Source organism: Pelmatolapia mariae, linkage group LG14 (genome assembly GCF_036321145.2).
Source record: "Pelmatolapia mariae isolate MD_Pm_ZW linkage group LG14, Pm_UMD_F_2, whole genome shotgun sequence".
Lineage (NCBI taxonomy): Eukaryota > Metazoa > Chordata > Actinopteri > Cichliformes > Cichlidae > Pelmatolapia > Pelmatolapia mariae.
Genome location: NC_086239.1, coordinates 23,370,663 through 23,394,556, shown reverse-complemented (window position 1 = coordinate 23,394,556; position 23,894 = coordinate 23,370,663). Strand labels below are relative to the sequence as shown.

General features: G+C 40.5%; 1 protein-coding gene across 2 annotated transcripts in view; it reads left to right on the top strand.

Annotated features, from left to right (window-relative positions):
• The window catches only part of LOC134640920 (syntaxin-1A-like), a 76,396-nt gene that overhangs the window by 10,628 nt on the left and 41,874 nt on the right, over window positions 1-23,894 (top strand). For both annotated transcript variants that reach the window (XM_063493016.1, XM_063493017.1), the window contains exons 2-3: window positions 11,414-11,491; window positions 19,682-19,781. In XM_063493016.1, the coding sequence (XP_063349086.1) occupies window positions 11,414-11,491; window positions 19,682-19,781 (178 nt within the window). The remainder of the gene's footprint in view (window positions 1-11,413; window positions 11,492-19,681; window positions 19,782-23,894) is intronic.

The following is a 23,894-nucleotide window of genomic DNA, read 5'->3' as shown; positions in this document are numbered from 1 at the left end:
AGAACGGATAATTACGGTACCTTTTTATTACTAAAATACTGAAAATGTGATGGTGGCTATTTTTGTTTGTATTTTTGGATTAGGTTAGATTTGCAACAGTGCCATTTTCGCCTCCTTTAGCTTCAAGTTATCACTAAGGTAGCAGCTATGGCTAATAATAAAGTGGTACCGATAACATTTGATGCCTTGCTCTCACATTATCAGTATTGCCTCTCTATAATGTTAACAACAGTGGTAATTTAGCCATTGGCCATTGATCAGTGGTCTTTAATCAGTGGGTTTTGGTCAGTGGTCATGAGAATTTGCATAATTAAGATTAAGGAACTGACCTCCCAGCCCATTGTTCCTTCAGTGGGCTGGTTTCAGTCATTATGCAAATGTACTGTTTATAAGTTTGGGGAAACCTGCAGTCAGCTGAGACTGAAGAAGTCACTTGGATGAGTGACGAAATGTTTCTCCCACAAAACGCTACGTCCAGATGAACAGAATCAACTTTTGGAGATAAAATGTGTTATGTTTCTCTTCAAAGTCCCTGATTGAAGTTAAAAAAGTTTACCATCAATGGTAGCAGTCTGCCTTAACGAATAAACAGGAAAAAATCAGGGCTGTAGCTTAACACATTATGCCTCGTAATTTTTACCATCGACCCGGGTGTTGCAGTCAAGGTTTGAAATTCCTGCATCACGACGACCCTGAATTTGGCTGCGTTTACTATTACAAGTGCTTTAAAGCTGAAATGACTTTTAAACTGATTAGCAACACTCTAATGCCAACATAACTTTAATATTTTGATGAAAGTCACTTTTCAAGCAAGACTAGAGAACAAATTCAGTGATTTTCTACTTTTCACTTGCATCACCGGAGACTAAATTCTGTAGTTTCGAGCACACCACCTTGGGTTTGAGATATCAAGGGCACTTTTAACTTTATTTATTTCTGACTTAAATACCAAAATGTAATCAGTTAATGGAGATCAACAGCTGTAATTGTTTTGTTTTAAATTTGCCATTTTGTTTCAACCAGTGCTTCCTGACAGCCTGTTTTTCCTCTGCACTTCTTGTCATATAGCTCTTTCATCGCTCCTTCATTTGTTTTCTCTGCATCTTGCTATTCTTTGACATCCCTCTCACTTTCAGTTACATTTCCTCCATATCTGGAATATAATTGCTTTAGTGGTGCATTGGTGCTGTCATAATCCCTCATGGTAAGCGAGATACCAAGCGAAGCACTTAATATATTCCCCAGGGAAGAAAGGGAAGAAAGAGAAGAGACTAGGGGTGGGCAAAGCCATAGTATAAACGGTGACAGCATATCTTTTCACTGCCTGTGATCTGTCATTAAAGTTCAATTGGAGCTTTTATGACATTTTCTCACCCACTCCTTCAACGCTGAAGACTGGCCAACGATCCACTGCTTCCTACACACATGCTCATGGCAAACAAGTTTGTGTATGAACAGCATGTCACTTATATATTCATATCCATACCCATAGGCCAATTATGAGCAAGCCATAACGGGAGTAAGCATCCACTGTTTAGTCTAAAAGGTCAGTCATCTCGTGAGCTCCTTCGGCAGAAAATGATATCTGTAGGAACTACAGACATTGGAACTCTGGTCAGGAAATCAGGATTCACACGAAATCTTCCTATGAACATGATAAGATATTATTTAACCAATAACTGTGTGCCACTTCATATTCAGACAGGTTTAAATCACTCTGATGCTACGATATTTCTAAATTGGAAGTATTTCCTCCTCTGGTCTGAAAAACACAATCGCATCATTTGCATATTCCACTTATGGATCAGTTGTCGTACCTTGGTCACCACCCCTCAAATGCACAGCGACACACATAGTGACTCTTGTCGGTGAGTCAGCCATCACTGAATTAGTTTCCATTTTCCATTTGTAGTTTTTCCTGTGCTTGTAGTCTTTCTTCTTCTTCAGCATGTAAGGATACACTGGATCGCAGTCTTGTTGCCATATGCTGCCTCCTTCAGTTCTGAAAGAGTTGCAAATCTGTCAGATCTGTGTTGTTTGATATTCCACTTAAGAAATACATATACACTCAGAGGCCACTTCATTAGGTAAACCTACTTAACTGCTTGTTAATGTATAAGTCGGTGACTTGATACGTTCAGACAGATCAAGATGACCCGGTGAGATTCAGACCAAGCATCGGAAAAATCGCAAAACTCAAATCATCTCAAACTAGTTTCTTGAACATGACGAGAATTCACTGTACTTAAATGGTCTCCACAGCCACCAGATCTCAGTAGCAGCATGTGCAGCAAATATGTGATGCTATCGTGTCAACATGGGCCCAAATCTCGGAGTGTTTCCATCACCCTGTTGAGTCTGTGTAATGAAGAAGTAAGCCAGTTCTGAAGGCAAAAGGGAGTCCAACCTGCCTCTAACAAGATTTGCCGAATAAAGTGGCTGGTGAGTGTCTAGCAGAATGAAATGTTGATACTTCTGAGGGCAAGGTATCACAACATACGCAACATGGCAATTGGTGGTCTTGGCAAGAGATAGTAAAGAAGAAAAGACAAACAGTGCAGGTCTGAGGAGGGAGAGCGAGACAAAGGTAACTGAGTCCATGCTGTGTGGGCTCACTGCTGTAATGATTCTGTAGTGAAGCTGGAGTCTGCAGGAAGGAGAGCGAGAGAATGACTGACAGGAAGAATGAGAAAGAAAAAGGAAGACCATTAAAGGGGGAGGACATTGAGGAGGATTGTTAGGAAAGGGAAATTGTTGCACATGTTCACACTTTGACACTGTGCTGCTGTAGTGGCAGCGCTTCATCTGTTCTCCAACCCACATTATTCTCCTTCATCTATCTACCCCGTGCTCTGTACACTGTAGGCACAGCTTATAATACAGTCTTGTTAACCTCAGCCACATCTGTTCTTTTTTTTAATGGAATATAAAACATTCATACTTCATAAACTAGATGGATATCCTTTTCTAACTAAAGTGAAACTAAAACCCCCAAAATTATAAAAAAAAAAATATGAAGGAGGAACATGTAGTATAACTCGTGTTGGCTTAGCCAAACAGCCAGCAGGTCTATAATATGGTAATAACACAAAAGTAATGATTAGAGCTCTGGAACTGAGACTGGAACAAGAGATTTCCTCTAAAAGGATCCTGTTAGCCCTTGGCTCCAGGAAACGTCTTTAAATGGGTTTTAATGACTGGCTTTAATATGTTATTTCTTGTGTTGATTCTTTAACCTTTTTGGAGGAAAAACTTCATGTTTTAGGTTGATGTAGGTGCCAAATAACTGCCTTTGTTCAGAAGCCCCACAATCTCTCCTTTTAATTACCTTCATTTTACTAGGAAGTCCCACTGAGATCAAATCTCTTTCACCTGTCCAAGTTAGCAGCCATGCAAACTAAACAAATCTCGAAAAATGCTACAGATTCAACATAAAATAGTTACCCACAACACAAAACATAAAACACTCATGGCCACTTCAGAGAAACATCCACAAGTCTCATTCACTGTATCTTTAGGATGCTTTTAAATTCACTAATAGATAGATATGTTGAAGTTGATTTCTTTCTGTAAATTAATTCTGTGTTCAAGCTGCACAGTTGTTTGCTTAAAGATTGTGGTTTGGGTTAAACATGCTCCCCTTTGCAGCATGAACCCTGCAGTTTATTTAAAGTGGGTCCTAACAAATCATCCACATGTGTCAAGTTGGAGTGAGACCAGTCTCTCTGTTGCTGTAGCTGGCACAATACCTTTTTTCATATCTCTGTGATGCCAGCGGCTTCTGATGGCAGCATTTGACACCCTGGAAGGAGGAACAGTCTGTCATTGTCTTTTTTCCTTTTTTTTTTCCTTGGTGAGTTCCTTCTTTCGATTTGTGCCATTTCAGTAAATTGGCTGTGGTTTGATTGCAGAGTGTTGTTGAGTGTTGAAAATATAGATAGGCGGTGTATTGAGCTCAGATGCTTGATAAGAAAGAGAACAGTAGATGTTCTTCTGTGTGATTGCTTACACAATATTTTATGTTTTTACTCAAGGCCAAAACTGTGAAGCACCTTTTTAGATTCATATCTTAGATCAACGCAGTATTGAGTTGTATTTTTTTTAAAGCACGTTACCAGCAGGTGTCAATGGGACAAACCAGTGCATACGAAGAAATGAACCACATTGCTTTTTCCAGCTGACTGCATCTGCTGAAATTCACACTTGCCATTAGTGTATGCGCCCTTAAAGATGGAGACTTGTTGATTTTCTCTGCTCCTGGTTCTATATGAGAGAAGAGGGAACAGTAATGTGAAAAGAACTGAATTCATTTTACAGTTGGCTGGTCTTCTGGCTCAGTCTATCACTTCCTGTGTCCTCTCATCACCCATACTGCTCCATGGTTGTGTAACCTGTCTCGATAGCCCTACGCTGTGTCCTTCTCGTTCATCAGCCGGTCACGCAGTCAGCCAATCAGTGGATCAATCGATCAGTGAGGTTTGTGAAATTGTGGTTTCGATGTGTCAGCACCATCTCTGTACCATCAGTGCTATGCCACAGATGGCTGTCCCTTCCCAAGCCTGGTTCTGCCGGCAGTTTCTTACTGTTAAAAGGGAGTTTTTCCTTCCCACTATTGCCAGGTGCTTGCTTGTAGAGGTTCATCTTATTATTGGGTTTTTCACGGTATTCACTGCATTACGTTTATGTCTACTTGGTACAAGAATTTGTATCTTATATGGATTGACTTGTGTGCGGTCCTGCAAAAATCCAACAGCTCACCTGCAATGTGTTAAAGGTTAAATGCTGATTGTTTGAACATTTGGTGTAGCAGTAGCCAGGAAACGCAGCACGCAAAGCACAGTGTAGTCAGTCACTGCAGCATTCTTTTATTTATTTATTTTCAAGGCAACAACTTGATGAGTGCTTAATTATTCACTGATCAGCCACAACATTAAAACTGACGGGTGACGGTAAGGCCGTTCGATTTTAGAACAAATGATAATCACAGTTATTTAGGTTAATTAGCACGAATAGTCATTAACAAAATGCCCTGCAGTGACTGAGTTCAATAAGATGTCACTTTACAGCAGATTTCCTCAAACTTTTAACATAATTAAACTGAAATAAAAATAAAGAAAAGAAAAAAGAGGTTGCGAGAGGCACAGGATACAGAGTTGGGCCCTGATTAGGGGGTTGCTTTGATTAAAAAGCCTGTAGTCCAAGGGTAACTGCCAGTTCCTGGTAGCCTGCTTTCACCACGGGACATCTGCTGGTTCAGTCGGGGACAAAGAGAGGCCCAGGTGGCAGTGGATTTGAAGGTTTTAAAGGCATGCATGGCAGTCGCAGGCGAGTGGCTGAGTCTGAATTTATAACACACAATAAAAGGAAAAAAAAGATCTTTGTAGCAAAAATAGAAGCAAAAAAGCAACAGTTTATCCTAATTTATTTCTGTTTTCACAATATAGTTGTGAGTTGAATAATTGAAATTTACATTTAATTAATCGCCTAGCCCCAGGTGAAGTGGTTAACATCTGTTATCTGGTAACAAGGCAGTGGTCTGCATGGAAAACTTTGTTACTTGGTCACATAGAATGACATAAATACCGTCTACTGCGAAATCTTCATGGCAACGGACGTACCTGCAGCATGACATTTTGCCCTGTCACACTGCAATACTCATCAGCAACATCTTCAGGAGTACAACAAAGAGCCCAAGGTGTTGATGTGGCCTCCAAATTCCCCTCGATCTCGACTTAATCAAGCAGGCATTTGTGCATGCCTGCAACCAATAGAACCCAAAGGATCTGCTTCCCATGTCCTGGTGCCAGACTTTGCAGGAGACCCCAAAAATGCCATGTTTATGCCCTGACCAGTCACAGCTGTTTACTGTGGGATAAGAGGAGTCTTCACAATAGTAGGCAGGTGAAGTGGTTTTAATGTTGTGGCGGATCAGTGCATGCACAGCCTCTAAATATAGTTTTTACTCGTACTCTCCTGCGGTGGTTGTTCTGGTGACAGATAAATGTAATTAAACCTGTGCCCTTCATAACAAAGGAATTCTGCGTATGATTTTCTGCTTTAAGCGAAAGTGAAAAATAACATTTCACTTGTTAGTTTTGCTGGTAGATTTTCCTGAATGCATATAAGCAGAGCGTAGATCTGCATATAAGCGTAGAGCGTTGATGGTCTCGGGGGCTTGAATGAGTACAGGCCATAGCGGTTTAAGTGGAGCTGGTTATATTCAGTGTTTATCTCCGTGGGGACCAGTTGGAGCATTAAGCCTCAGAACAGGGGTTTATATTCAAATAATGTGCAAAATCAAGATGGCTGCAAAAAACCAGTGTGAGTTGATCGTGTAGGAGATTTGGCATCTTATTTGTTGCTCCTTATTCAGACCACCTATATTACTTAAAAAAACAAACAAAACAAAAGCAATAAAGCTAATGCTAATGCTAAAATCATTCACTTTTTTTTAATAGACTGAAATGACCAAACACAATCTGAAACTCTAAAAAAATGAAATGAATGAAAAATACAAAATTAGTTTCCAGTTTACTTGGACCTGGAAGGACACGTGCCCATTTTGTTCACTTGTAGTGAAGTGAGGGGTGAAGGACTTTAATACAGAGTCTTGTGTTCACTCTCTGACAAAATTTATAGCGCTTGAGCCCATGCAAAACTCGCTGTAAGACTGCAGTTTGAAAGTCGTGGTTCTCTTCCTCCTTTGCCTAAAGTACTAGCATATTCGAAATATCCTGTGAGCAGTGGGGCTTTGCAAACTGAGCACAAATCTGTTACTATATCGTTCAGATTCTACTGTTTCTAGCTTGGTGTTTGTCTACTGTAGGAAAATGAATAAATAATCAAAGGTTTGCGTGTCACTGAGTGAGCGCACATCTATAATGAATGCTACCTAGCTGTATTGGGATAATAAATCTGGTTATACGCTCAGTGTTCCTCTGTGCAGCTGACACAGATTTTTATGAGTCATTTCTAATGGGACTGCAGGAAGCTGCTTGATTTGGCTGCGATACAAAGATGCAGGAAACGGGTCTGCTTTAATATGGTAACACAAAAGGACAATAAAGTACTGCCCACATGGGTGTCTACTTGAACTGTCTCTCACTGGTCTTACTCAGCTTATTTTCATATAAAACACTTCACAGAGTCTGAGAGCGTACAGGCTTGCAAGCATATTTTATTCCCCCCCCCCCCCTTATTTAATCCGATTTCTTGTACATCAACACACTTATTGCCTGCATGGCTTTTTGTTGCACATGTTAATGCACTTTAACAGCTTTCTGTAATTGTTTTGTTCCCCTGTTCTCCCTCCTTTTTTTTTTCCCTTTAATACCTTGGTGATAGGAACCGTGATTCTTGCAGCCTGCTCACTATGCCTGTTTTATCTCTCCCTCCCTCACACTTGGACTACATTTCCTCCTCCTCCTGTGTCTGTGCAGGCACTTTTGTCTTCATAGAGAGATATCTTGCTGGCATGCTGCCCGCATCAACTCTCTAATCTAATAAACACCATAATCAGGCCACTACTTGACTACACCACAGTTGGGGAGTTTCACCCGAGTGTGAGCCCCAGAGGCAGCAAGCATTCAAAGGTTCTGGTCTGATGGGGGACCAGCTTGTATATAAAGCTCATTCTCTCTGTGTGTTTACCCTCTGCTGTATATTGCCAGTGTGCTAGCTACAGTGTGTATGCATGTTTGTGTGTCTTGCTCAGAGCATCTGTTGTGTGGATAGTCAAGTCTGTAGGCTCAGTGAAGAGCGCAGCACTAAAGGCCTCTCCCAGCCTCTTTGTGGCTCAGCAGGAGCTTCAGATCTGGTGGGAGGAGGACATTTGAGGTGCGCTACTCGGTCTTCTCTCCTCCTGACCACACAAAGTAAAACCAGACCAAAGCCCTCCTCTCTCTGTGGGAGATACAGCATCTCTCTGTGGAGGCTGAACACAGTACTGGTGCTCTGAGCCTATTCTGATTCCCTGCTTATTCTCCTCCTCTGCCTCCTGCTGCTGCTGCTGCCGCCTCTACTCTGACTGCTTCTGAAAGTCTGCAGCTTCGTGAATGCACATCAGCGCCATACCAACACATTAAAGATTAGCTCTCAAAATGGACTTTTAGGACCTTTATTCTTATTATTCTAGTTTGTTAGTAATTTACTGTACCTGTAGTGAATATATATACTCTGTGTATACTTGGATTAGTTTGAGTAGGTCTAGATATTAGTGGGATTACAGCATCTCTGTACTCCTCTCGCTGAGATCTGTGGCATTTGTCTTGCTAAAGTCTGTCTTCACAAGCATTTTCTCAGGAACTGTTTCCTATTCTTCAGTTGTTCTCGTCTGGTTTCCTTATGTCTCCTCCCCATCTCCCACTGTGTCAGCATATCACATTTTAACCCTCTTCAAAGAGAAATGGCATCGAAGAAGACATTTAATACATTTATTTTATTTTATTTTTTACAGGCGCAAACTTGCACAATTTTTATCTTTCAGTGTCTGCGTGGTAGAACATAAAAAAGAAGCGGTATTATTTGATTTAAGTCATATTAGATTCGTTGAGTCATTTTATCATATTTTTCAGTTGTAATCTACAAAAAATCTCATATTCAGACTTTATTTTCTGACGTTCTGACACTTTAATGCTTTTCGCTGAATAAAAAGAGTCAGAAGCAATTTTTCATACTTTAGAATGACTTTAAAAAGATGAATCTCAGTATTTAAATAACGTGCAGTGCCACCATACATTGGCAACTATATTCACTGACCACTTTATTAGGTACACTTGTTAAGCTGCTCATTAACACTTCAATCAGCCAATCACAGGGCAGCAACTCAGTGGATCTGGCACGAAGGTCAAAGCGAGCATCAAAATGCAGAAGAAAGGTGATTTGAACAACTTTGAATGTTGCATGGATGCTAGTGCAAGATTGGCCAGATAGGAAGGCAATGGTAACGCAAATAATACAAATAAATACATCCAAGTATGCAGAAGAGCATCTCTGAATGCACAATATGTTGAACCTTGAAGCAGATGGGCTACAGCCGCAGAAGACCACACTGGCTGCAACTCTTGTCAGCTAAGAGCAGGAAACCGAGGCTACGGTTTGCACCTGTTCACCAAAATAGGACAATGGAAGATTTGAAAAATGTTACCTGTTCCGATGAGTCTCGATTTCTCCTGCAGCATTCAGGTGGTAGGATCAGAATCCACCCTGCCCTGTGTCAACAAACCAGGCTGCTGAGGCATGCATGGCAGCCGCAGGCGAGTAATTGTGTGGGGGATATTTTCCTGGCACACTTTGGAGCTCTTATCACCAACTGAAAATCATTTAAACATCGCAGCCTACCCGACTATTGTTGCTGACCATGCCCATCCCTTTCTGACCACAGTTTGCCATGTCACAAAGGTTAAATCATCTCAAACTTGTTTTCTGAACATGAAAATGAAGTCACTGTACTCAGCCGACAAATCTGCAGATACTGTGTGATGCTGTCATGTCAATGTGGACAAAAATCTCTGAGGAATATTTACAGCAACTTGTTGAATCTATGAAATAGTGAATTAAGGCAGCTCTGAAGACAAAATGGGTTCAATCCAACACTGACAAGTTGTAAAGTGGCTGGAGAATATAAATGTATTTATGAATGTGTGGTAATATCAGCTGTACAAACTTATGTCTGTAACACATGATGTATATGTGCATCCTGCTGATCCATTGTTAAACAGTTAACAAGGGATAAGTAGCTCATTTTTTTTTTTTTTACTGGAAATTGATCACTTGATGCAAAGGTTTCCTGCGCTTCCTGCCTCCTGATGCATGTAATGCCTGCACATTTGTTTCCCTGTCTGGTTGAACCTGGCTGGCTGCCCATACACATGGAGTGCATAAATAATATCTGGATATGATTCATTGAAGTTTTTAAATATTTACTGGTTAATTTAATGGTTTGAAGAGTTTTTAAAGTTTTAGGGACTCTGTTAGGGAGAGGTTCTTATTTTGGTAACAGTTTTATTTTTAAAGGAAGCATCCATAGCCTGTGGTCACCGATGTCCCTCTGTAGACCATGAAAATCTATTCATTTGCAACAAACAAGTCTTTGGGATTTTGTCTTTATGTTCTGAGATGATTTTAATGTAGTTGGAGGCGGGGCGTTGTAGTTTGCTTTAGGTTTGAGAGGAAATAAATTTTGACAGACACTGGGAAGCATCATTTGCATAATTCAGGACTCTCTTACTGCTGTTTGGAAATTCTGGGATAAGAGTAAGGAGTCATTTCAGGCAAAAGAAGATGAAAACTGCACTCTGTCCTCACAGCCTTGATAAGCAAATGGATCTCATAGGCCACTAATGGGGAACCAAATTAGTTTGACAGTGGCTGTGATGAATGAGATGAGGCCACACGAGATCCCACTAATGCAGTATAATGGCTGATGTGTGATTAGAAGCATGTATTTCAGAATGAATCATATGCCAGACTGGGAAAAGTTTGCAGAGTTTGAAGTTTTTGTTTTTATGTTTTTGCGTCCAAGCTTTGATTTATTCACTGAAAATGTTCAGGCCTTAGTGACGTGAATGTACCTCAGTAACAGCAGAAAATAACCGTAATTACTAGAAGAGTTGGACATTTTGAGAATTTGAGTTTGAACAGGTTCCAGTCTTGTGATTCTTTTTTTTTTTTTTGTTTTTTGTTTTTTGTTTTTGTAATTTTTCTTTGAGTAACCCTGTTGGTTGTTTTTTCTGCAGTAAGCTTTTAGTTGGCTATTTAGGATGTATTTTTCTACATTTTATTAAGTCACATGTAAATTTGGAGAACTGCTAAGGGGATTTTGTTGGACGAAGTCACAACAGCTGGTTTCCCCCGATTAAAGTCTAACCTGTTGCATGATTTAGTGTGTTAACTACAGAGATATATGAGTGGTATCAAAATATTAATCTACTCCTTTAAGCTGAAATGGTTACATGCATCTGTGCATGATTGTGCGTGCATGTGTGAAGGCAGAGGGGTGCAGAAGTCGAGGTTTTCTCTGCCCGTAGGTTCTAATTTAATAATGACTTGCTAATCACTCGACCTGTGGTTCTAATTAAAAGTGTCATTAAGTGCTCCTTGATTCTAATCAGGTGATGTTTGGAGAGGTTTGGGGGGGGGGAGTGTTCTCACCATTCCATTTAACCTTGAATTATACAAAAACAACCTAACATGGTCCAATTCAGTCATCATCAGTGTTGTTGTTGATAGAAATTATGTTTACATGTTGTTTTAGTGTTTTTTTTGTTTTGTTTTTTTAATGTTATTAACCATGTTTATTGCTTTATTATTTAACTGGTTCATGTAATGTAAGTAATCAAATTAAATTGTATTAAGATTATGTATTAATATATATGTGTATAATTTTTTTTATTTTGTGTATGTGTGTGTCCAGGGGAAGGAGACGACTGAGGAGGAAGATGAAGTCGCTGTTGGGATGGAGAAAGGCTTTATGGACGAATTCTTTGAACAGGTTTGTTTCTCTCCCAGTCCTGATCCGTCCTTCTCCTTTTTTTGCTGTCACTCACTTTTTCCCCAATTACACATTATCAGGCTCATTGAAGGCTAATAACTTGTCAGTCCAGGTAATTTGCTACTCTACAACATGCCCGGGTGTTTTTCCTCTGCTGATATTGAATCTAATTGTGCTGGTTTTTTGGAGCGCTGTAATCAATCTCATGCCGTTTGTCTTCTCTGGGGTGCGTTGTTATGATTTATAACTGTTGATGTTGTTGCTGGTGTGGCATAAATTGTTCTGCATTTTAATTCATTTGAAAAAGCCTTTATTGATCCAACATATCACACCAGTGCTCTACTCGCCCAACTCTGAATAACATTGATATTTTTCATGTATTTCTCTCAGTCTTTCCTCGTGGCACGACAGATGCTGAGCTTGTGTGTCAGCGGGGGATCGTTATTTGATCCCCGGCTAAAATTGTAAGTTTGCTCACTTACCAAGCAATGAATAGTACCGTAACAGTCCCCGAGACACAATATCAACCAAAAATAAAACTTTAAAAAGCGAAAACGCATTACATAAAAGTTATGAATGGATTTGCATGTCACTGAGTGAAATAAGTAGTTGATACCCAAGCAGATCTTGTTGGAGAAACACTTATTAGCAAGCACAGCGATAAGACATTTCTTGTAGTCTGTCACCAGGTTCATACACATCTCAAGAGGGATTTTGGCCCACTACTCTTTAAAGAAACTCTCTCAGTCCTTTAGGTTTATTGCCAACCACTGCAGTGACAGCTTCATACCCCTCCATAGATTTTCTGTAGGATTCAGCTCTGGAGACTGGCTAGGCCCTTCCATGACCTTAATGTGCTTCTTCATAAGTCAATTCTTACTGTCATGCTGGGAGATCCATCGATGACTTCGTCATGAGTGTTCTGGTTGAGGAGAGGAGGTTCTCATACAAGATTTTATGGTGCATGGCCCTGTCCATTGGTCCCTCCTGTACTTTCCTGTACCCTTAGCACATAAACAGCCCTAAAGCATAATGTTTCCATCGCTGTGCTTGACTGTGGGGTTGGTGTCCTGTGGGTCAGCTGTCTCTTCCTCCAAACACTGTGGGTCAAGTTGATTCCAAAGAGCTCGATTTTGGTTTCATCTGACCATAGCACTTTCTCCCAGGCCTCCTCTGAGTCATTTAGATGTTTACTGATACTTACATGTGCCTTCTTGAGCAGTGGGACCTTGGGGACACTGTGCTGTTCTTGGTAAGCCCAACTGTCTTCATTAACAAGCTCCTCCCATGCAGTTTTTGGCTGATCCACCACTTTTCTCATGATCATCCTCCTGTTATCTTTTTCCTGATGTCCTTTGACAGCTCTTTGATCGTGTCCAGGGTGGTAGAGAGGTTGGAATGCAGGAAACTGAATCTGTGGACAGACGCGCTTTATACAGATAAGAAGTTGAGATCAGGAGTCTCTCAACAATGCTGATTGTAGTCTTTAGATTATCGTCAATATTCTGTCTCTCTTCATTAAAATAAAATTACCATAGAAATTAGACTGTTCACTTCTTTGCACGTTTGCAAACTTACAAGTTCATCAGAGAATAAAATAACAATTTTCCACATCGTAAATTTCTTTTCACATACATTTGGGAGCGTGTTCCCAGTGCATGCCATGCACGTTTGCTGGGAGTACAAGCTGAACATCATTATAGCTCTCAGAGGGAGGGCCTCGTTTCAGCATGGCAGTAGTTGACATCTCCACCCCAGAGAGAGGGAGACCCACTGGGAATCATCATTCATATGGTGCCAGGCCTTTTTTTTACCCGGTGACGACGTTCACTGTGAGAACAGTAGATTCTGTAATGCCCTTTTAATAGACCTGATCTCGTACAGAAAGTAAGAAGAAAGCTAAGGGGGGCTGTATGTCTTCTTTATAAGCTGTATTTTTTTTTTCTTTATTACTTGTGTTGTTGGCAGTTATATTTCTTGTATTATATGCGCCACTACTTTCATTTTCTAAAACACCTGGGATTTGCCTTTGAAGTATTTAAATCACCATTGCAAATGCTGCTACAAAGGTGGGTCGGGCGAGGTTGAATGGCATTTAGCAGCATTTTTGAGTTACGAAAAAGGTCTGGCAACCAGCACTTTGATACGTGAGCTTTCAAAGCGCCGTGAGACAACAAACACATCGCCAAAAAGCCGCAATCATCAGTGACTGAGCTGAAGGGAGATCAATCAAAACGTCTGTATAGATATTTAATATTTCAGCACAGACAAACGTCAAAAAGGAGAAGAAGCAGCCTTCTTTACAGACGTGTGATGGAAATATTGTTTTTATCATCACAATATTGTTGTTAAGTCATCAAAAGCACTAATTCATGCAACTGGGCAGCATATAGATGTGAGTTGATTCATTGTGCTCAGTGACTGCCTGCGATTGTTTAGCACACCCCACCTCTCCACCCACTTCCAGCATTAGCATTTAGATTTCTCCATCAACCATAACTTCATGTAAATTTAAATGTGATGAAGTGCACACCCTGCCAGATGTTTGAGCTTAGTAACAAGTTTGTGTTAAACTGGCACAGTTTTGGAGCAACTCGGCAGCAGAGGCAATCAAAAAGCACCATATAGTATGTAAATATTGATAATAAATGAGTAATTAGTCTGTGAATACCTCTTCTGACTGTGTGCATATCCTCGGAAAATCTTTTCTTGCTTGGAGTCATCTGATCACAGGTCAATCAAACAGGCCACCTCAGCTGCTTCTGTCCACAGTCTTATTATTTTATTCATGAGCCAAAGAACGGGCAAGAGACGAAATGCAGATTAACCAGAAAATCGAGAGCTTGTCTACTACAGTGGTCTCTCAAATGGAGCAAAGTGTTGGTGCACACAGAGCGGTGAAGTTATGCTTGTAGTAGCTGGCTCGGCTCGGCATTGGCTGCTTCATTCATTCTTCACCATTAGTGGCTCATTCATCTGCTTCGCGGCTATCAGATGACTACTAATGTGTTATTTTGTTACTGCAGCAGGTCCCTCAGGTGCTTTAACCACCTCAGGTTTTTAGTTTTTTCTTTTTTAAATTCAAGGTTGATTGGACTCTGGGAGCAAGAGAACCCACACAAGGGGAGACCATGAAAGCTCTACGGCACTGCTAAGCACTGCACGGAAACCAGGAAAAGGACTAAGGATAAACTGGAACCAATGACCACCAGAATCAATGGTCTCTGGTGGCTCTGCCATGCTAATCTTTTCTGGCATGCTTTTGATCCACTTTTCTACCAGGGAATGATTACTTTAAATCATTCAGGATTTTGGAGGCAATTACCTTCATGCTGCGATGAAACATTTATGTCTCAATTGAGACAACGATGTCCCCATCAACAGGGCAAGAAGGGACACTCAATAATTTGACTGTGAAAATGTTGTTAATCATGTCTTCAAAACATTGACGATTTTGGACTGACATGTCCAAGTGTCTGTACCGCTCTCCTCAAAGCAAAAAAGGAGGAACTGATTTTGGAAGAATGTCATTCAATCCTTTAAGAGTCCCAGAATCAATGCTTAGTCACTGTGCAGACTCATGCTCAAAACGTATGCTCTCTTTTTTCCCTTGTTTTTCTGAGTCTGAGCTGTGGTCACCTTTTAAAACATTCCCTGTTATTAAGATCGCAGGTGGCTAAGGTGGCAGTGGCAATATTTGTTGCACATACTAGTATACGGTGAAGGGGGGGAAAAAACACAACAGAAGAGCACCATCTAAAACAGGAAGAGAATCATCAATCGGCTTGTGACTCAGCATCCTGGCACATCTGGTACAGCTGTCCATTTTCTTAAAAGCTTATCTAATGCGCCGATGTTGCCTATCCAGGGTGTCATGGCACGGGAGGCTGGGCACTAGCGAAGCAGGTAGATGACCCATCACAATAAGAGCTTTTCTGTTCGGTTCAGAATCACCAGGTTTTTTTTTTGTTGTTGTTGTTGTGTTTTTTTGTTTGTTTGTTTGTTTTTTAGTGTGGAAAGCGAAGCACTGGACAAAGCCCACGCAGGCCCATGGAGATCATGGATTTGAACCAACAACCTTCATTGTGTAAAATATCAGTGCTAAGCAGTGCACCCGTGTGCCGCCCCGTTGAATGCAAAATATGAAAACAATTTTGGTTTCTCAAAGCTACCCCTGTATGTCAGCAAAGAGAACAACGCATTTTTATATTGGAAAAGAAAAAGTACAGAGAGTTTTATTTTCTTTCTTTCTTTCTTGAGCTGCGAAGTCTAAAACTCCTGAATCTGAGGTTTGACAGTCAGTACAGGGGTAATCCAGGGTATAACTTCAAAAAGTCTGTAATTATGGGATGTTTTAGCTCCGGAGGATCGCTGCAGGCTGCAGCTATTTCTCTCACATTTGTCTCATTTATGTTCTTCTGCTGCTTCCCGCTTCTGACAGACTGTCTGTATCCCTGATATAGAAACACAGCCCTCTTTATCTGTCTGTAATTTTCAGTCTGTCTCAAGTGAAGAAATGAAGGAGGCAGAGTTTGACTGAAACATGTAGACAGAGGGATCCACAGTGAGCGGTTTGACACTGAGCTAAAAGCTTCAGGGAGAGTGAGAGTGGCAGATTTTTGAAAGAGTCGTTAGGAGAAGTTAGACAGCAAGACCAGAGAGGAAGAACGGATATCAATATGTGACAGAGAGATGTAGATGGTGAGGGGAGCAGAAGAAGAGCAGGCACGGTCAGGCTTCCACCCCGACTGGGTGTGTTAATTAAGCTTTCACTAGTGATCTGCAGGGATAACGGACAGTGGAAATACCACTGTGACCTTGAGTCACGCTGTAAACACTGAGTGTGCATATTGATTTTATGTTGTGGAATTTTTGTAAAGATGAATGTAGCCACCTATGGTCATGCTTAGTATCTATCTGTGTGCATGCCTGTTTATGTGGAGATTAATGTACATAATACCTATAGGGGTAAGAGTTAAGGCTGCATTTGTCAAACCAACAGTCGGTTTATCCTTTTAGCAGCACATGGCTGAATATCTTCCTGATGCTGTCTAAACTATGCGATATGTAACAGTTACTGAAACTGCCTTCCCCACGAAATATTGTTTTTTTTTTTGTTTTTTTTAACATGTCACACATTGAAAATTGTAACTAAAAGAATTGCTTATATTTCCGTAATCTTTATTAGTGCTGTTGAAATAGTGGATACACAGAGAATTTCTAATTAGTTTAATTAGAAAATTAATTTAGGATCTGCTTCATGTGATGTGGCTCATCTTTGAAGCTCATTAGCCAGGACATGCATTCACGTTAAAGTGATTAAAAAGCGCTACATTTACATTTAAGTAGCGTTTTTACTTTGTTGATTATGAAAATCAGCAGTGCAGTTTTTCTCTGCAAGCTTTTTCTGATACGTACTTTTATAAATGTTTACAGTACTGTGCAAAAGTCTTGAGCCACTCCTTTCTTTATATTTTGCTTCCGAGGAAATTGGTTTGCCTTGAAGAATAGTTTTCTTGCTTTCTGAAGTTTTTCAAGGTCTTTCCTTAGACATCATCTGCTCCTCGCTTATTTTCAGTCCAGTCCTTGTATCTGATCATCTTTATAGGAATATTTTTTTTCTTTCTTTTTTTGGTTGTATGCCAAACCACAACGGAAGTCTCAAGGTATGAAGCAGTGTTGTGTATAAAAATAACTTGGGAAAGAGCCAATTTTAAATGATATCTTTATACTCTTTGTTACTAGCAGCCTGTACAATAATGCATCACTTGTTCTCATTTGTTTAGCTGAATCTATGAAAAATACAAAAGACAAAAGTTTGACAGTGTTTTTTTTTTCTTTTTTTTTTTACCAGTAAATTTCAGAAATACTTTATTAATCCTGAAGGATTAATAAAGGATTATATCCAAAAGAGCAGTTACTGAAAACGTCTTTTCCACATTGTGCGCACTGTGTGCTTTTAAAAAACTGAGGAAACTGTCCAGTGGAGTGATGAATTCAACTTTGAATATTTTGGTTCAAATTGAGGTCTATATGTATCCAGGAGGTCATGAGAGAAACAGCCATCTGCAAAACACGGTGGAGGCTCCGTCCTGGTGGTGTCAAGATGAACTTTGGAATGACTTTTAGGAAGGTGAAGAGCTACTTGATTATGAGTAAGCTCTTATGTAATACAACTCAAGTTTAGCTGAATTGTAAAGCTGTTTTTGCTTTATGTTCTGTGTTTCCATATATGTTTGCATGCTTCTCCTATTTCTCATTCTCCTAAAGAAACATAGAGACATGAGGGGTGGCTCAAGACTTGCACAGTATGTGAATCATTAGACTGCTGCTATAAAGTAATCATTTCTTTCTCATGTATTGCACACAAATGTATTCACAACAGCAAGTGTGTGAATACATTTGCGTGCAATATGTTGAGGCTTTAATCTGCTTTGGCGTTGTCTGAGTATCAGATCATTTAGATGGATTCTCTACTGCACACAATTGAGGGAAACAACGTTTTATTCTGGCATTTCTTTTTACACTCAAGGGCAAACACTACTCTAAGAGGCAACTAAATCTAAATTGTGATGCTGTAGAAAGATAGTTTAATTTGACGATCTAAAGATGGGTAGTAGACGAGGCTGATATTTGAAATTATGAACAATTTTGAAAAAAATGTTTTTAAATATGGATAATTATAAGAAAATAAGTGTCTAACAGTGAGCTAAAAAAGAAAAGGCAGAGAAAAGATCCTCATCTTCAGCTGTTTGTCAAAAAATATGTCTTACTTTTCTTACATTGTGCAACAGAGCCCATTTATGCTTCACCTGATGATGCAAGAATGAAGTGAGCCAAAGCAAGAAAGACTCGCTGTGGCCTCGAGGCTCCTAATCATTCTCCTTACCAGATAAAAATGAGACTTTTACACTAGAATAACTTAAAAATAATGAATAACTGCAATATCCAGCTGGGGATTAAGGCTGTTTAACAGGACATTTGCACAAGACACAGAATAATAACAAATGTCTTGGGTCAAAAAGTCACAAGCAGTTGCAAAGCTACCCTCCTAGTACGTGTATCAGTTTGTTTTTACACATCTGTAGGCTTTTTAGCCTCGTCTGATCAGGTTTTTCTCTCATACCAATAAAATTTATCTGATGCCTTATAAGAGCAGAGAGATGTGCCATGACTCACTAACGTGTGATTTCTAAACCGAGGCAACTTAAAGTGGTTTCATCTTCTACTCGCTTTAGCGTCTTCCTTTCTCCAGTCCTTTCTCACTCTCTTACATCTTTAACTTTTGCTCTCTTCCCTCCTATGACGTTTAACTCTGCATTCACCTAAGCGACCCACCCACGGTGTCTGGTCTCTCTCCCAGTTGTCTTTCAGAGCCAATTATGTTATTAAGAAACAGAACCAATCAGAAGCCAATTAAAGAGATAACTGGCGAATAATCACCGGGGCTGAGAAGAGGAAATATCAGGATTGTAGTAGAGCTGTGAAAAGTGACAGAGGAAAAGTGGAATTACAGTTAAAAAGCCAAGCCAGAGAGTTGTGCAAGGAAATGACCAGAATGACAGGGGGATAGGCTGGCCTGTAGCAGAGCAGGTGTAAAGGAGGAGAAAATGATCAGCAGTTTGATGGACTGAGATGAAAGTAGAGATTGATGAAGTCACTGACAGATGTGACCCGCTGATCTTCCAGCTGTCACCGAGAGCCAGAGACGGCACAGCTGGCTGCCAGGCAGCAGGAAGTATAGGCGAGAGGTGATGGGGTGGAATATCAGTCCTGAACCTCAGTGGATTTCAAAGGAGGAAATGAATATGATGCACTTCAAGGATCAGTTTTCGTCAATGTGTTTAATGACTGGGTTAAAGGCATTCATTTCCATTTATTTGCTGTCGATAGCACTCTTGTATCTGTAAGATACGTAGGAGGCAGCAGCAGGTTACCGGGAAAACTTCCCCTAACTCACTTATCAGTCTGTAGTACAAACAAGCCAGATCCTGAAATCTGTGTCAGAATTAAACAGGGTGGAAATAAGAGAGTCATCCAGTTTTGCATGGAGAAATGATGACTGAGGCTGGATGAACTTGGAAAAACTTTCATATTTGTGGTCTTCACAGCATCTGCCAGGTTAGTCACAGGTGCTTCCTGCTACGGAGCAGATCTAAAGCACCTTTTTGTGTCTCGCTCTCTTGACAGGTGGAAGAGATCCGGGGTTTTATCGAATCGCTGGCAGAGAAAGTTGAAGAGGTGAAGAGGAAGCACAGCGCCATCCTTGCCTCACCCAACCCAGATGAGAGTAAGGCTCTTTTGTCTGTTGTGTTTTCTAGTGTTTAGCTCTTTAAAATGACATACTCAGGGTAACTCTTGCCTCAGAAATATGGTACTTTTGTTCTGATGGGACTCGACTGCCTTAGGAATTGCCATACAGGTGAAACTATAGCTTATATTCTTTTAACCAAAGTCCTAATTTATCCAGAATTTGAATGGGTTTTTATTAATCATATCCACCGAGGTTTATTTCTCACTTGTGCTTGCCAGAACTTCTGAGTTCATCTCCTCAACAAACCTTTAAACTTGTTACCTACACCCAAAATCATAAAATAAGAGATGTCACCACTAGCGCAAGTTTAATAATTTAAAAAAAGGGACCTACAACAAAGGCCACGTGTAGTACCAACCACACTGATGTAAACTAACATTAACGGGGAAATAACCATCAAAAGAAATGGAGAATATACCAGTTCAGAGACACACAATACGCCGGACCACAGGGCTTGGTAGAGACCGTTTGTGCAAAACCATCCTCAGATCTCAATCTAGCTTTGAAGGCTTAAAAACAACCTTACCAAATCACTTAATGTTGTGTTGGTTTTAATTAATTTTTTTACCCATCAATTTGTTGCTCCCTTATTTCCAGAAAGAGTGATTCACCATGACTTCATTTCTTGATTCATTCAGCCGAGGTTACGTTGTCTGAGCCACGACTGACCCCTTGTTTTCACCTATCACTGTTTAATGATAACATCAATGTTTAATACTGCAGTGATTCAGTAATGAGTCAGAGAAGCTTTTAATGGAAAGGAGAAAGAGAAGAAAGCCAAAAGTCACAGTTTGCCGTCTAATGTACGACGGCAGCCAAAAGCGGGATAATCGTCGCAGAATCCACTGAACAAAGGGAAGAAAAATGACTGTGTCGTTTAAAAGAAATTGAGGAAATAAAGAACAATTTGTCAGAAAGAGCAAGAAAGGCTGTCTGTAGACTGGAGACTTCAGTAGAAGTCAAAGGACCTTGAAAATGTTTCAAAGCGCTCCACCAATCCGTCCTCTCTCTGCTTTTGGGGCATTTATACCCTCACGGTGAAATCTCTTACGCTCCCGTTTCTCCATTTTTCTCCAATTTTCTGCTTTCTGTCTCCATCACTCTTTACTGCTACATTTTCCTTTTCAGCTGCTGTTAACCACATTTCATACTTCCCAGTTTCTCTGCTGTCTCTTTGCCCATTTGTGCCCCTCTTTACATTCCTTTTGTTCAGTCTGTGCTGGATACTCAATCCATCATTCCTTCTGTCTTTTTGCTCCACAATCTCTCATCTCTCATCACCTCTTCTCTCATTTTATGTCAGGGCATTGATCTTGACCCCTGTTCTCACAAGGGGGATGTTACTCATGCTAGTAACACCTCGTACTAATAATTTTCCTTTCCTCCTCACTAATTCCCTGCCTCCCCTTCCACCTGCAAATGTATCGATGTGCTTGCAGCGGCAGGCATCAGATGGGCCCTTTATCTATCCCGAGCGTGCAGATGGAGGCACTGAGCGGAGCAGCAATGAGGAAAGGTGTTGCATTTATGATACAAATTCTCCTGCAGGTCATTTCCTGACTGAAATGACTGTGAATGAAATCAGAGCCGTGTGTGCGCCTTTCTGATAAATGCTAAAGAACCGTACATCAATCAGCGATTGATGTAAATGTCAGGGTTGTTCATTACAGGTAGGTCATTATGTTCTGTACTTTCTACCCGTTGCACTGCAACCACTGACGCCGACTGAAATAACCTGGAACGTACTCATGTACGTTCCAGGCTGAGTAGGATTTTTATACCCTGTGTGTTTTTGTGCATATATTTACATATTACATATTACTGCTTTTGTTTAGCAGTAATTTCCCTACATCAGTGTTTCTTGTTACATTTCCTTACATTATCTGTTTCTGGGACCTGAGGCATGACTACATTTAATAAGTAGTATGATAAGTAGGATGTTGAAGACTGATCTGCTAGGCATGAGAAAAAAGAGGAAGACCACGGAGGTTCATGCATATAGTGAAGGAAGGTTGCTGTGGCAAATGTGGATGCTTTGCATAGGGTGAGATGTGGGCAGATGATCCACTGTGGCCACCCCTAAAGGGAACAGCTGATAGAAGAAGAAGGAGCACTTAATCTCTTTAAACAGGCACTGGATAAGAATTTTGGAACCAGAGGCTTTCTTTTTCATTTGCAGTCTGGTTTTGGTCCTCCACAAAGGAAGGAACACATTTATGAAATTCAATTTCAAAACCACCTTCTGACAACAGTTTAGTGTTGGAGCAGCTTTTTAAATTAATCTGCATTCATAAAAATGCCCGTCACATTAAACATGATGTGCTGGCGTGGATATCTGCTGGCTCAGAATTTTGGACATTGTCCCTGGCTAAGTCTTCATATAATAGCCGGTGGGATCCCTAAATGATTAGCACTAAAATAACTAATGATATTTCCATGATAATAGATGCTAATCTTATGATGTGAAATAGATTTTTGCTATTTCATGATCAGAAGCCACAGTCTTAGTAAAACTGAAATGTTGACCTAATGAGAAACCAATCTCAAAAAAGAGATTAAATTCATCCTGATGGGAACACAATTGTTTTATCCAATTTCACCGTTTATCCGTCCATTATAAGGTCTGCATGTGTATATGCGTGTGAGTGTGGTTGTGCGTGCCTGTGTGAAAACGTCATTTTTTTGTTTTGGCTGCTGTGGTTCTAATTGTGGTTTTGACATTTCCCTGCTTCTGCTGGAGTGTGTCATCAAAAGTAATTGCACAGTGGCATTTCATTGTGAAATCTAATGCATGTAAGACCTACGCTCATTCACTGCTGTATTGAAAATGGAAAGTCTTGCTGATATTCACTGATTTTTCCTCCCCCGTGGTAAGATGAATCAGTTCTGCTTCTGATGGTTCCTCCCATCAAATCAAACTTTACCTCCTTTGCTGATGCATAATAGGCGAGTCTGTCCTTTTCTTTTCCTCTTCTAGCACAAGTATTTTGCTACTCATCCAAGAATCTTGACTCTTAACTTCTGTTGCTTTTCCCCCCACATAAAAACGGGTATTTACAGAGAAAATATCCAGTGAGCGGCAGTTCTGTGTGAAAATATCTTGTTGGTGTCAGAGGAGAATGGTCAGAGTGCTTCAAGCTGACAAAAAGGTAGCAGTAACTCAAATAACCACCTGTTACAACCCAGGCATGCAGGAGAGCATCTCTGAATGCAGAAGATGTCGAACCTTGAGGCAGATGGGCTACAGTATCAGAAGAACACACTGGGTGCCACTAGTGACACCTAAAAACAGGAAATTGAGGCAACAATTTGCACGGGCTCACCAAAATTGGAAAAATGTTGCCTGGTCTTTTGTGTTTCAGGTTCTCCAGCAACATTCAGATGGTTAGATTAGAATTTAAACAGCATGAAAGCATGAATCCATTGTGCCCTATGCCAACGGTTCTGGCCCTGTAGTAGTGTAAAGGTGTGGGGGATATTGTCTTTAGTACCAGTTGAGCAGTGTTTAAACTCTACTAGTGTCCGATCATTGCTGCTACCATGTCCATCACTTGGTGACCACAGTGAACCCATCATCTGATCACTGCTTCCAACAGGATAACACACCATGTCGCAAAGGTTAAACAATCTAAAATTGTTTTTTTGGACATGACAATGACTTCACTGCACTGCACTCAGATGGCCTCCACAGTCACCAGATCTGAATCCAATAGTGCAGCTTTGTGAGAGAATCACATCATGGGTGTGCAGCCCAAAAAAATCTGCAGGAACTATGTGATGCTCTTATGTCAATATGGAGCAAAATCTCTGATCAATGTTTCCAGCAGCTCATTGAATCTGCTTTGAAGAATTAAGGCATTTCTGAAAGTAAAAGTAAGGGCAAGGTGTACCTAATAAAGCGGCCTAAGCAGTTAAATGGGTGTAGTGGGTTGTGCGTTATGTTGAATGAGAGAGAGAGAAAAAACACTGCCATATTTTTTTATCCAGTCTTCTGCTACTGATGAAGTACCACCATGGCTTCAAAAACATTTCACATCTCCCCAGGAGCTGCCCGCTTGGCCAGCTTCACAACCCCGAATCCCTCCTCTT